Raw genomic sequence first — 14,880 nt, forward strand, 5'->3', positions numbered from 1 at the left:
CCCTATTGTTCTACCTAATTTTGTTTGTGTTTGTGTTGGATTCTCCTTGAGCCTCTGCAGGTCACTTTGATGTTATCCCTTTTTCTGGTGGTTTTCAGTTTTTGGACTTTGAAGGTTGTATTTAGTTTTGCAAGTGAAAACCCAACCAAAGCAAAGAGGTTTTCATTTCTATACAATCCCAAACTTCAAAGGCTCAGCACTTTTTTTTCCACTCTTAACATCTTTGGTGATTAAAAGGAGAAGTGATCATCCTTTTTCTGATCAGTGTCCTTTACCATTTAATTGGACAAACATTTCACTAAGTAGTTGGCTTTTGTCATTTAAGGTGTTTGAAGTCCCTTTCCAATCCTTGCTGTGCAAGAATGAAATAAATGGGGTTTTCACACCTGCTTTAAGATAAGACTACCTACTTCATGTTCTTAAGCCATGTTTATAGCTTGAGCTGTGCAACAAACAAGATTAAATGAGATGGACATCAACAAAGGATAAATCATGTAATAAAGCACTTTTATTCTTTTTGGGGTTGACTTTAGATTGTATAGTCTTCTGAAAAAATATCTCATTTCTTGGGACTTATTTTTTTTAGGGTGCATTTAGGCAGGCGACTCAGTTGTTAAACGACCGCCCATCAGTTACATACAGTAAGGAAATAATCGATCCCTTGCTGATTTTGTAAGTTTGCCCACTGACAAAGACATGAACAGTGTATAATTTTAAGTGTAGGTTAGTTTTAACAGTGAGAGAATATCCAGAAAAATCACATTGTATACATTATTTTGCAGAGAGAAATAAGGATTTGATCCCTCTGGCTAAAAAAAAGACTTAATTCTTGGTTGCAAAACCCTTGTTGGCAAGCGCAGCAGTCAGATGTTTTTTGTAGTTGATGATGAGGTTTGTGCACATGTCAGGAGGAATCTTGGTCCACTTCTCTTTTTAGGTCATCTCTAAAGCATTAAGATTTTGAGGCTGTTGTTTGGCAACTCGGAGCTTCAGGTCCCTCCATAAGGTGTTGTGTTTTTTTTTTTTTTTTTATTTATGGGATTAAGATTGGCTAGGCCACTCCGTGACCTTAATGTGCTTCTTTTTGAGCCACTTCTTTGTTGCCTTGGCTGCATGTTTTGGGTCATTTTCGTGCTGGAAGACCCAGCCACAACCCATTTTTAATGTCCTGATGAAGAGAAGGAGGTTGTCACTTGGGATTTTACAGTGCACGGCCCCATCTATTGTCCCATTGATGCGGTGAAGTAGTCCTGTGCCCTTAGCAGAGAAACACTCCGAAAACATGTTTCCACCTCCATGCTTGACAGTGGGGACCTTGTTTTTTGGGTCATCGGCAGCGTTTCTCTTCCACTAAACATGGCAAGTTGAGTTAAGGCCAAAGAGCTCAATTTTTGTCTCACCTGACCATACCACCTTCTCCCAATCACTCTCAAATTCATCCAGGTGTTCAATGATAAACGTCAGATGGGCCTGAACATGTGACTTCTTGAGCAATGGGACTTTGCAGGCACTGCAGAATTTTAATCCATTACGGCGTAATGTGTTACCAATGGTTTTCTTGGTGACAGTGGTTATGCCTTAAAATCCCTAACAAGTTCCCCCTGTGTAGTGTTAGGCTATGTGCGCACTGGAGCAAAATACCCGCGGATTTACCTGCGGATTTGCCGCGGAAATTTCTTGAGAAATGTCTGCAATCTTTGTGCAGACATTTCCCATGAAATTCTATGAGAAAAAAAAAAAGCTGTGCGCACTGGTGCGGATTTTTCTCAAGAAAGTTTCTTGAGAAAAGTTTCTCGAGAAAGTTTCTTGAGAATATGAACATGTCCATTAAATCCGCAGATATCCCGCGGATTTCTGCAGTACAGACTGCAAAAATCCGCAGGGAACCACCCGCGGGAAAATCGCGGCTAATCCGCATGCGGTTTTGCCGCGGATTTTTTCCGGAGGTCAGCAAATCTTTCACTCCCAGAAGTTTCTCGAAGATTTTCTCGAGAAACTTCACATCTCTAGTGCGCACATAGCCTTAGGCTGATCTCTCGCCTTCCTCATGATCCTGGATATCCCATGAGGGGGGATTTTGTATGGTGCCCCTGATTGATGTTGATTAACACTCATTTTGTGTTTTCTTCCATTTTCTTACTATTACATCAACTGTTGTATTTCTCACCCAGCGTCTTACTTATGCTTTTGTAACCAATTCCAGCCTTGTGCAGGTCTATGATCGTGCCCCTGACATCCTTAGAAAGCTCTTTGGTGTGGTGTGGTGTGTGGGTGTTTTATACAGGTGATCATTTAAGACAGCTGTCTTTAATGCAGGTAGCAAGTTGATTAGGAGCGTCTAAGTGTCTGTAGGAGCCAGAACTCCTAATGGTTGGTGTGGGATCACACTATTTCTCTCTGCAAGATGCCACTAAATTTTATATAATTTTATAATGTGATTTTCTGGATTTTATTTTGGATATTCTATTGCTAACTGTTTAAAATTAACCTACCCTTAAAATTATAGACTCCTCATGTCTTTGTCACTGGGCAAAATTACAAAATCGACAAGTGATCAAACAATTATTTCCCTCACTGTAGCAGCCACTTGTTTTGACTAGCTGACCACGCTTCCATGCGCACAGATTGATCAATTATGTGCATATAGAATTGTTCTTGGCAGCACATGTCCTGTTTACACTAGATGCTACTTTGCTAAGATCATATATTTTCAACCAAGCCGAATGATCACTTGTATGTCAGGTGATGATTGTCAGCCAGTTTAGACCTACTGATATTTCGGGACACAAGCCATCCTATTACGGTAATTTGCACCATTATTTTATTCCTCTTCTAATACCATTTATCAATGTGCCGATTGCTAACTCTCTTGGGGATAGACCTTTTATAAGTCTAAGGCTAGTTTCACACATCCAGTCTTCTCATTGAGAACATCAGTGCAGACTAGATATAAAGAAGTCCTTTTAAGGGATAATGTTCAAAAATATTTATTAATAAAAAAATATCAACTCTTTTATTCTAGACATAGATCCAAGTAAATTTTAAGGTTTTGGATCATTGTCTGAATTTTTTAGCTTCATTTTCTTCCCAGTCACCTGGGACATGCACCAAGGATCACCAAGTCCAGGGAAGCCAACCTGTTCCCAATGATTTTAGTGCATTTTGTGTCCTCCATATGCCGGACGGCCTTGATCCCATGAATGGACTGTTTGTACAGATGTGATTGTAGAGAAACTACAGCTCTATATAATGGGTGTTGTAAACGGGGGTTAGCAGTTTTTGTGTAAATAAAGCTTAATTCCTGTTTAAAACTTTATTGAACTTTGTTTGAGCCCCTCGCTGTCTTCGATCTCTGAGGTCCTAGTAACAAGGCTTGTGAAATACACTAATCCTCAAATGTAAAATGGTATTCTTCCATAAGGAGGCCGGACCCTTATGTGATAATTTAACAATTTGTCCTACGAAAAATGACAACTGGGTGACAGAATAAATCCTTTAGGCACATGGTTTGTTAGTAACAAAATGTTTTTCAAGAGAAAAATCCAGACCTTTCATAGGTTAGTGAGTATATTAAAAATAAAATCATTCAGGTTTCATCCAAAAAGTGTGTGCTTTATTTCTAATTGTCATCTGTGTGCGATCTGCTTGTATTGCCGCAGTCACAAAAACATTGACAGGACCAAATACTGTTTCCTTTATTAGAAAATCGCTATGTATCTATAAAAATCAACTATTGGTCTTTCTTTTTTTTTTTATTTTCACGGACAGCACTTGGACCAAAAATACGGTCGTGTGAACTCTTGCTTTAAAGAAATTGAAGCCGGATAGTGTGATGGACGATTTACAGTCTCTGCAATCGGTGTCAGGGAACAAGAATCTTCCTGCTTACATCCAGATACTGAAAGCCTCACATCTGATGGGGTTTCAACAATTGCATCCATTGTAGGCAATCCTACATCTAATGTTCGAATAGTCTGCTACAATGTATCGGTGCAGAAAAGGGCTGGTTCACAGAGATTGTCTACTGTATGGAATTATAGTAAACCCTCCACTAGGAGAATTAAGCCTACACCTGAAAGCCACTGTAATATTCCTACAGTGAATCCGTGGAGAACGATCTGTAATGGGGAGGCTTTCCTGATTAAGAATAGTGTCTAGCCCATGTTCTAAAATGTAATGTGCTATGGAGGAGGTGAGAAGAGACCACCAGCAACCGATCTGATGGTGGCCTGTCTGATTGCTTTACAACCTGCTGTTTGCTATTCATGTGCTTCTGTAGGAGAGTCATTGTGCGGCGCACAGTTCAGTCCTATACTCTGCTCCGAAACATGCAGGTGGTCCTGATGGACAATGGTGGCAGGCTGTGCTACTATTACAAAGGAAGACAAAGGAGGTGTAACGAGACGTCATACGGGGGACCCAGTGCTGGGGAAGTGCGCGTTCTGTTCAGACAGGTGTACTTTTTTGGCTAAGCATAAGCTGCTGCATTAAATGTGCTTCACGTTTTTACTGTTTTGTAGAAAAAACAAAACAATAGTGAAAACATTTTCAATGTTGATTCAGAATCTTTTCACTTCTACATCAATCAGTTGCCTCAATGTCTCAGCAGACTTCGCATTAGTCAAAATGTTTTATACCCTAGATATGGTACCAATACCATTTGCAAAAGCCTTACTATGTTTTTGGGGTTTTTTTTTATTTCTTTAAAAAAAAATGCAATCATTTTGTATAGTTGTACTTCACAAATTGTATAATAAAGCTAAATCACTTGCGTGGTTTTCTGAATGAGGGTATTAGGCTATGTGCGCATGGTGCGTTTTTGGTCCTAAAACTGCATGACTTTGCTTCCCCAGACTGAGTCTTTATTTTTGCTGTCTGCACAGTGCAGTTATGTATGTTTTTAGGTGCGTTTTTGTTGTGACCACAAAGATGCAACATGTCAATTCTTTCTGCATTTTTGCCAGCGTTTTCCACCCATGCAATGCATTGGAAAAACGCAACTAAAACGTGCAAAATACGCAAGTGCATTTTTGTGCTTTTTTTTTTTTTTTTTTTTTTTTTTTTTTTTTTTTTTTTTTTTTTTGCGGCCAAAAACGCATCTTTGTGGTCACAAAAAAGCAACATGTGCACATAGCCTTAGTCATTAGTGTGGAGTGAGCTCTGCTTAAAGTCTGATATACATAGTAAATATACAGTAAATAAAATCCATCACAATTGATATATACAGTACATATTATACACTCATGTATACTGCCAAGTGGGCACTTTTCCCCTCTTTGTGTACCTACAAATAAATCCAATCATGGCTATATTATAGTATAGATGAAAGTTGCAATGTGATTATTACAATAATTCTGTCAGATCTGGTCCCAATGGTGAGGCCACATTACAGAATATAACATTATTTTTTTTTTTCCCCCCTCTAGTGCGAATATACAGGTTCAATAGAAGCATGCCAAGACCAGACATCATTGAAGAGGAGTACACACATTCGTCCAAGCGTCACATGATGCCCGGAATAGGTTTTAGGTAACTGGCGTATGTGTGTGTGTGTGTATATGTATATGCAAAGAAACAATCCAAACACTATAACAGGGCATATCATATTGTAAGACAAATGGGTAAATAACCCACCACAGGCATAATTCAACAAAAAATAAAGAATTGTGGTTTAAGTGAGAACAACAAATATTTTATTAACTGGCAAATACCATATATATTATGACACTCTTCTAATGCATGTAGGAAACGGGTCAAAAAAGGGTATTCAGTATATAGGTAATTAAGTCACATTATTGCTGCAAGAAAATACATGTCCACAAAGGATACAGGGAATAGTGTCATGTGCAATACAATTACCACAAAAGCAGAGGGATTGCATAAACATTGCACACTGTCCCATATAAAGTGCTTTACATATCCTAGTGGATCAAACGAATTTTTGCAGCACATATATAACAAGTCAGATTATATATAATATATATCTCCCAGTACCCAGAGGTGGAGGGAATTCACACCAAGCCTGAGGGACGCGCGTTTCGCTTGTAGCATTGTCTCTATATATGCGTGGTGGCGGCCGGATGCCTGTGCGGGCAGCTGGGTGCCTGTTGGTGCCAGCTGCCTCTGTCCTGGAGGCCGGCTGCCTGTCTGGCTGCCACTTTGGGCGGATGGCTGTGCGGCAGGTGTCCCAGTTTCAAATGATGGCACCGGGAGTCGGCGTGTGCGCAGATGGAGCCCTTGAATGAGAGCTCTTGAGTGTGATCAGACCATGTTCCTGCATAGACATGGCCATTGCACAGTACATAGCAGGGGCATGTATAGAATATTATCTCAGCACAGGAATGTGTGGGGGTTTTTTTTAACCACAGCCAATTGTGGAACTCATTATTATTTCAAGATCTATCAATTTAAATTTGTTCATGGGGGAAAAAACCCTTTTTTTTTAAGGCTATGTTCACACAAATAATTTTTGCAGCGTTTGTTTTTCTGACCAAAGCCTGATCTTGTGGCAGGATTTCTGCTGGCAGTCATCTGCGTTTTTTGTGGCATTTCTTTCGTGCTGTCAAGACCAGCAAGGCTTCAGGAGCACCAGAGTGCTGGGCCATGTTCGGATAGACAAAGACCCGGCACTTTGGTAGTGGGGAAAAAAATGTAAAGCAAGTGCACTATACTTACCAGCCTCCGGTAGATGCTAGAGTGTATGGGCTCCTTCCAGGTATGACGTTATTCAACAGGCCCCTATCACATGAGGGGCAGGGGGGTGAAGCATAATTGTAGTGGAAGGGAGAAAACATCGCCAAGCTAAGTAACCCAGCCGTTCACGCCCACTAACCCAGCTGGTCATGCCCACTAACCTGGAAGGAGCCCATACATTATAGGCTCATCCATACCTGCTCCCGCGGCCCTTCCTACTTCCAGTGCCGCTTTTTAGCCTCATGCATATTCACCGGCACCCCCCTCCCCCCCCCCCCCCCCCCCTTACGGGTCTGTGGGTCTTGGGTCTATCGCGCAGTAAAAAATAAATAATTAATTAAAAACATGACATAGGGTCTCCCATATTATGATATCCAGCACAGATGCCTAGGGCTGAGCGAATCAGAACTGTAAAAGTCCGGATCCGCGTGGTTTCAAAGATTTCCGGGTGCCGGACACCTGGCTCCGGAATGCCGGGTGCACGATCCAGATCCGGCACTGGGGAAAATAATTGAAAAATTAAAACCGAAAAAAGTGTTTCATACTTAGACTCTGTGTCATGGCGGCACACTGCTTCTGGGTCACGCATTCACTTTCTGTACTGTGCATCGTATACACACGCTTTCCGTGTTTTCTCCGCCCACCAGCTGTCATAATAGTCTGTGGTTGCAGGCACACACGCCCCCAGCCTGTGACAGTATCTGCCTTCCGTGCAGTCATCGCGGCTCAGTCATTGTCTGCACAGCCTGCAGTCATGCTGTATGGCCGCTGGCTGTGTTAAGCAGCAGAGCTGAAATGGCATGGGAGCTCGTGTGGATCACGCCTTACCTTCATAATAGAGGTGCAGGAAGGTGCGTGTTTTTGTACTTTATTCCAAATAAAGGATTTTTCTCTGTTTATTTACATTCATTTACAGGTTAGTGTGATGCAGGTATCTCAGACTCCTGTGCCATTACTAACTTAGGGCTTAGTAGCAGCTATGCGCTGCTATTAACCCCATATTACCCCAATTGCCACCGCTCCAAGGCAATCGAGAAGAGCCTCGGGATTGTCACATCTAATAGATACAGTAATACTGGGCGGCTGCGGGCTGAGACTACCAGCCCCCAGCTGGCATGATCATGGCTGGGTATCAAAATTGGGACCGCACGTTGTGGGTTTTGTGTTTTTGTTTTTTTTTTTTTTTTTTTTAATTTCAAAGTAGCAGCAGCAGAGCTGCATCACCGGCACAGCCGCACACTTCTGAGAGGAACATGCATGTGTTTCTCAAACACATGCACGTGCACCATACGGACTCTCAGATACTTGCACTGCTTTCCCCACCCACCGGCCGTCCTGCCGCCTGTGATTGGTTGCAGTCAGCTAACATGCTGCCACTCAGGGTGGGGGCATGTCTAGCTGCAACCAATTACACGCGCCAGTGGGCGGCCAAATAATATTAAACTGTCGGTTCTGGAAGGGAAAAACCTCACTCGGAAGAAGTTTGCTGCCATGACACCGCTTCGGGCGAGTATACCCCACTCGCTCATACCCCCGTATCCCTTCCACAAATGTTTTTAATCTCGGGATTCTGGTCCCCATAGACTTATATGGGCACCGGAATCCAGAGCGGATGCGGATTTTATTTTCAATCCGGCAGGGATCCGCCGGTCCCAGATTTTGGCGGATTCGATCAACTCTACAGATAACTATAGCTACAGGCTGCAGCCCCCAGCTGTGGGCTTTATCTTGTATGTGTATCAAAATAAGAGGGACCCCATGCGTTAATTATTTGAATAAATAATTAAAAAAAACAGCATACGGTTCCTCCCCCCCACAATTTTGATACTCAACCAAGATAACGCCCACAGCTGGGGGCTGGTATTCTCAGGCTGGAGAGACCCAGCCTAAGAATATTAGCCTGCAGCCACCTATAATTGTCGCATCCATTAGATGCGACAATCCCAGCACTTTACCCAGCTCTTCACGAATTGCCCTGGTGCGTTGGCATTCGGTAATATCAGGGGTTAATCACAGCTCATAGCTGTGACTAAGCCCTAAGTTGGTAATGGCAGGCGTCTGAGAACCCCCTCCCTCCCCCCCCCCCCCATACCAATCTGTAATAAGTGAAAAACACAAACACCGAAAAAATCCTTTATTTGAAATAAAATAGAAAGCCCCCTCTCACCACTTTTTTTACCCCAGTATTCACACCCCTGCATGTTTGACATAATCCACATGAGGTCCCACGGTGATTCAGCTCTGCTACATCTGAAGATCACAGCGAGCGGCCAAAGAACTGGACCGCCCGCTGTGAGCTCCAGAGAATGAGTGAGCTGCACAATCAGCGGTCACTTCACTCAGGTGATTCCCAGTCACAGAGGGCGATACCTAATAGCCTGAGTGAGGTCACCGCTGAATGTGCGGCTCATTCATTCTCTCTACACCAGACCCGCAGACAAGATCTGTCATTGGTTGCAGTCAGATGCTGGGGACACATCTGACTGCAACCAATCACAGATGAAAGCAGTGAATATGTAATGAACGGGGAAGTTGAGGAGCTGCGGAAGCGTAAAGCTGTGCTGGTGATTCGGTAAATATAGCGCACCTGCTCCAATCCCCGTATTCCCCACCACCATTTAAGTGCCGGCCAGGTACCCTGGATCAGCTAAAAAATGCTGCAAAAACGCCCAGTGTGAACATAGCTTAAGTGCAGGTACCTGTAGTTGCAAGCATTATGGAAGTGAACAGAAGTGCAATCATCTTGGGATGCCCTTAAGTCTATGATGCAGGTGATAAAACACGGAAAGAAAAGCCTTTGAACTGGATTTAAAAAGAAAATTCCAAATTCTTCATTGTACAAAATTCACGCTTTCCAGAATAGCAGGATAAAAACAGGGATCAGTCTCCTGGATAGTTCTGCTTTTGGCTTCCTCCAAAGTTCAAGGACCCTTGATTAAAGCTGAAACTATACCGCTCCGGCACCATCTTTGAACTTTATTCTATTCTTGCTGGTTGCAAGTTTTGATTTAGGAAGTGCCAAAAAGAAGCAGGAGTATTTTCTTAAATGCGGCTCTTCTCTTGACTTATTACACACTGAATCAATTATTTTATTGAGCTATCAATTTGAAGGTAAAGTGTTATGTAGTATAGTATATTTCTTTTGATTTATCTGTGTTATCGCTTTTTTGTTTTTCTCATAGGGAACGATCAAGCCTAGAAGATGTGGTTGAAAAGCAAGGGGACATGATAGACTATCTAAAATATCACAACGCAGCTCTTAGTCAAAAGATTCTGTCTTTGACCCCAGAGCAATCATTGTAGCGATGAAAAATGATGGAAAAACCGGGACTGTGATGCGGATTACCATTCAGAGTATTGTTTACCATAAAGTTGACTTTTTCAAGAGTTCTCACAACTGATCTTTCTATCCTCTGGTTGAGACTCCTATGAAATGCTTAGTGCCCTCTTCATCCTCTCCATAAACCTTTAGCTTTGTGTGGCTTCTGCGCCATGTAAAGTACTGGTAAATTCATCGCAGCAATCAGTTTTTCTATTGCTTCAGTACACCAGATGTCTTCATGGTACAGACAAACCTCTGTGCCTACTGGTCCCGTAGCCATACACATACACACACATGCATACATGCATGCATGCATACATACATACGGTACGCATACCAAAAAGGTATTGTAGCAGGGTGAGACTCTACTAACTAGAAATAAACCTTTTTAATCATGGAGAATGAAAGGATTTGTAAATCCTAAATAATGGGATTATTTGAATTTAAGTAATGCAAAAATTGATTTTATATTGATGAATAGAAATTATGCAGTGATTATGAATATCCTTTGTATTTTCTAGAAGTCTTTCAGTGTTTTTGGAGCAGAAATTGAGAAACTCCATAATTTTGTATTTTTGTTTTTCTTCTAGGAGGATTTGTAGCATTTTCCTTAGTTTCTTCCCTAAAAACTTCTTCAAAATACTCTTGATATCGCGTAAAACTTGCATTTTAATTTATTGTAATCCCTTGTGTTTGTACGCATGAGTCCAGTGGGCAGTCCTACTCCGTGATAGTTTTCACTGAATGAATGTCAATCACTGAATACTGGACTCAGGTATACAAACATCAGGGGTTTCAGTGAAGAAAATGTTATATTGAATCTTTTCCAACAATTGTATATATCCCCCTACTCTGCTTCTCCTCCTGTTCCCTGCTGTCTACAGGTACAATATCACTTATTCTCCCTTTTCAGATGCTGAGTTAATCCATGGTGTTAAGTTATTGTTTGTCTCCTGACAATAACAAGTTTATATCATGAAATATCAGTTTCCCTCAAAAATTCTATAATCTCTTCCTAAATCGTGTAGTGGGGTTTCTTTTCTCCTCCGCACCCCCCCCCCCCCCCCCTATTCCCTTTTATCGCCAGGTCAAGAACTATATCATATTTTGTTTTGTGGTGTTTTTCAAAATAATGAAGTCTTCTTTTTTTTTTCTTCTCCATATACAATGTCATTAGTCAAACTGTGAATTCCATTTAAGTTTTTAATTAATTTTTTTTCACTTCATTTTTACAAATTGTGAATGTTAATTCTCCTGCCTTTTAATTTGTATATGTAAGAATAAGGAGCAGGCAGGTATACGGAACATCTCGCCGCGCTATATGGTGTTGCATGGCAGTGCTGGTCTGCTTCCAGATACCACCTTCTATTAAATGCCTCATGTGTAACCTTATCCGTTAGTAGGGTAATATTGTATAGTCCTAAAACTACCATTTATGCCCAACGGAAATTCGGATAGTTGGACTCTCAACCTGTAAGGTTATGTGCGCACGTACATGCTGAAATTTCTGCAGCGATTTGGCAGTACATGTGCGCTTCAAGTCGCTGAAGAAACACAGCTTAATGGATGCAGTGTGTTTGCAGCATAGATGCCGATTTCATGCGCTCGGGATGCTGCCTCTCCCATACACAGTGAGAGAAGCATCCAAAGCGCACGAAAGTAGTGACATGCTGCATTTTGTCAAATTTTTTACTTTGAAATCGCTGCGTTCAAAAAAGCGTTGTGCGCGCAGATTGTGCAGGGGACGCAGGACACATGCATTTACGCTGTAGTTCTAAACATATCGTAAATGCATGAAATTGCGCAACGTGCGCACATAGCCAACCTGGAAACATATTAAGGCTAAAGACCAGCAAAGTTTGGCCTATATACAGTCAAATCTTCGACACTAACTTTTTTTTTTTTGTTTTTTTTTTTTTTATTCTTTGTGTAATTTTGCAACTGACAATGCAATGCAAAACGTTCACATCTAATTTTGCTAACTTTATAAACTATTCTTGAAAAAGTACTTTCCAAAGAATACATTTCATTTTGAAGGCTTAAGAATAGAGTTTGGTGAAAAGGTAGACCTTCCACATTTCATCAAAAACTGTGACTTGTTATGGTAACCTCCCACACTGGACATGTAGTCCTGCTCCTCTCCATGCTGCCCACTGCATATGAGACAGGATTTGTGCAAAAGAAATCGGTATAACTTGTATTTTTTTTCAATTATAGTTCTACCCTTATGTTTAGGAGTCCAGGAGGTGGTCCTTTTTGGTGACATCCTTTACTGTGCGACCATTGGACCGTCCACTGGGCTCTTAAGTATAAAATGAACAGAGATTTGAATGATTAAAGGGAACCGGTCAGGTCCAATATGCACCCACAACCACGAGCAGTTCTGGCTGCATATTGCTAATTCCTGCCTAACTGTCCCTGTATACACTAGCATAGATAAAACATCTTTAGAAATACTTTATCATATGCTAATGAGCGAGGGGACTAGTCCCCTGGGCGTTGGTTCCCCTGGCTAGTCGGCTCCATTAGCATGTTAGCACGCCCCTGTGGGTGTGCTAACATGCTAATGAATGTTCAGCGTCAGAGGATGATCTCACTCACCTCTCCGCTGCCATCGCATCCAACGCTGGATTCCGGCTCAGTGCGCATGACCCCGGAGTTTCGGTCATGAGCACTATGAAGCCGGGTGTACGCGTCCTGGCATCAAACTGTAGTTTGCATGACAGAACCTCCGGGGTCATGCACACTACGCCACTATCGCGTCCGATGCTGGATTTCGGCTGAGAGGTGAGTGAGATCATCCATTGATGCTGCACATTCATTAGCATGATGGTACACCCCTGTGGGTGTGCTAACATGCTAATGGAGCCATCTAGCCAGGGGAACTAACGCCTAGGGGACTAGTCCCTTCGCTCATTAGCATATGGTAAAAGATCTTTATCCTAGTGTATACAGGGACGGTTAGGCAGGGTTTACTAATATGCTCCCAGAACTGCTCGTGGCTCTGGGTGCATATTGCACCTGACAGGTTCCCTTTTTAAGTCATAATCTTTTTTTCAAAAATTATATTTGCTCATGTACTATGAATACAGTGTTACGTACAAATGAAGGAATTGAGCAGATTGATATATAATTGTGTGAATGCTTAATTTAATCCAATGCTCATTCTATAACTGAGTCCAGTATCTCAGTATGTTAGTATGAAAACCTTAATGACAGAATAGGGCCACCTACTGAACTCCTAAAGTAAGAGTAGGGATTTAAAAGATCTTTTTCCCCTTCACAAACCTATAGACTATGCTACACTGCTCTACATATACTATAATATCCGCTATGTCCAATGTGACGGTGGCACGTATATCTGCATTCTGTCATGTATGAATGTCAATGTCCTGCTGCATACTGAGCTAGTTCATACTGTACTCTGCGATGGCAAACCAATACACCATGATGTACATATCTCTAGTCTGAGCCAGTGTAAGGTACAGAAGCTGCACATATACATGGATGGAAATTGGCACGTGCTTTTCTTTTCACTTACTATCGGTCTGATATTAACGACTAGGCCCAAACATCCCCAAAGTATGGATTTCAGCCTATGGGGCAGAATATTATGAAAGCTGCCTGAATTTATGTTCTCTAACACCATATTGCAGGAAAATTGTTCTGTTATTGCTGATTATGTGGAAAACCTCCAGATATTCAATATGTGCTGCATCGCTCTGATTTACTTATTACCTCGTAATAGCTTTCAAATTTCCGTTTTTTTTCTCGATGATCAAACTACTGAAGGCCGTGAAGATAATGTAGAATTTTATGTTGATCTTTGTGTATTATTGTATTACTTTTTTGTTTTTTACTACTTTTGAACTTTTGTCTTGTCTTCTTATGTGATGTCCACTAAAGTATTACCAAAAAACCTGCTCATACAGTCATGAAAAAGTTTGGGCACCCCTATTAATGTTTAACCTTTTTTCTTTATAACAATTTGGGTTTTTGCAACAGCTATTTCAGTTTCATATATCTAATAACTGATGGACTGAGTATTTCTCGATTTGAAATGAGGTTTATTGTACGAACAGAAAATGTGCAATCTGCATTTAAACAAAATTTGACCGGTGCAAAAGTGTGGGCACCTCAACATAAAAGTGACATTAATATTTTGTAGATCCTCCTTTTGCAAAAATAACAGCATCTAGTCACTTCCTGTAGCTTTTAAGGAGTTCCTGGATGAAGGTTTATTTGACCATTTCTGTTTACAAAACAATTCCAGTTCAGTTAAGTTTGATGGTCGCCGAGCATGGACAGCACGCTTCAAATCATCCCACAGATGCTCAATGATATTCAGGTCTGGGGACTGGGATGGCCATTCCAGAACATTGTAATTATTCCTCTGCATGAATGCCTGAGTAGATTTGGAGCGGTGTTTTGGATCATTGTCTTGCTGAAATATCCATCTCCTGCATAACTTCAACTTCGTCACTGATTCTTGCACATTATTGTCAAGAATCTGCTGATACTGAGTTGAATCCATGCGACCCTCAACTTTAACAAGATTCCCGATGCCGGCATTTGCCTCACAGCCCCAAAGCATGATGGAACCTCCACCAAATTTTACTGTCGGTAGCTAGTGCTTTTCTTGGAATGCCGTATTTTTTTGCCTCCAAGCATACTGCCTTTTTGTATGACCAAACAACTCAATCTTTGTTTCATCAGTCCACAGAACCTTCTTCCAAAATGTAACTGGCTTGTCCAAATGTGCTTTTGCATACCTCAGGCGACTCAGTTTGTGGTGTGCATGCAGAAACGTCTTCTTTCGCATCACTCTCCCATACAGCTTCTCCTTGTGCAACGTGCGCTGTATT

The 14,880-nt window shown here is 41.5% G+C and overlaps 1 protein-coding gene across 1 annotated transcript in view; it reads left to right on the forward strand.

Moving 5' to 3' along the window:
• TMEM192 (transmembrane protein 192) overlaps positions 1-12,406 on the forward strand; it is an 86,445-nt gene extending 74,039 nt beyond the window's left edge. The window contains exons 5-6 of the mRNA XM_075347357.1: positions 5,427-5,529; positions 9,876-12,406. Coding sequence (XP_075203472.1) covers positions 5,427-5,529; positions 9,876-9,996 — 224 coding nt within the window. The 3' untranslated portion in view covers positions 9,997-12,406. The remainder of the gene's footprint in view (positions 1-5,426; positions 5,530-9,875) is intronic.
• Positions 12,407-14,880: the final 2,474 nt, after the last annotated feature.

The sequence above is a fragment of the Anomaloglossus baeobatrachus genome, chromosome 1 (genome assembly GCF_048569485.1).
Source record: "Anomaloglossus baeobatrachus isolate aAnoBae1 chromosome 1, aAnoBae1.hap1, whole genome shotgun sequence".
NCBI classification, from domain to species: Eukaryota; Metazoa; Chordata; class Amphibia; order Anura; family Aromobatidae; genus Anomaloglossus; species Anomaloglossus baeobatrachus.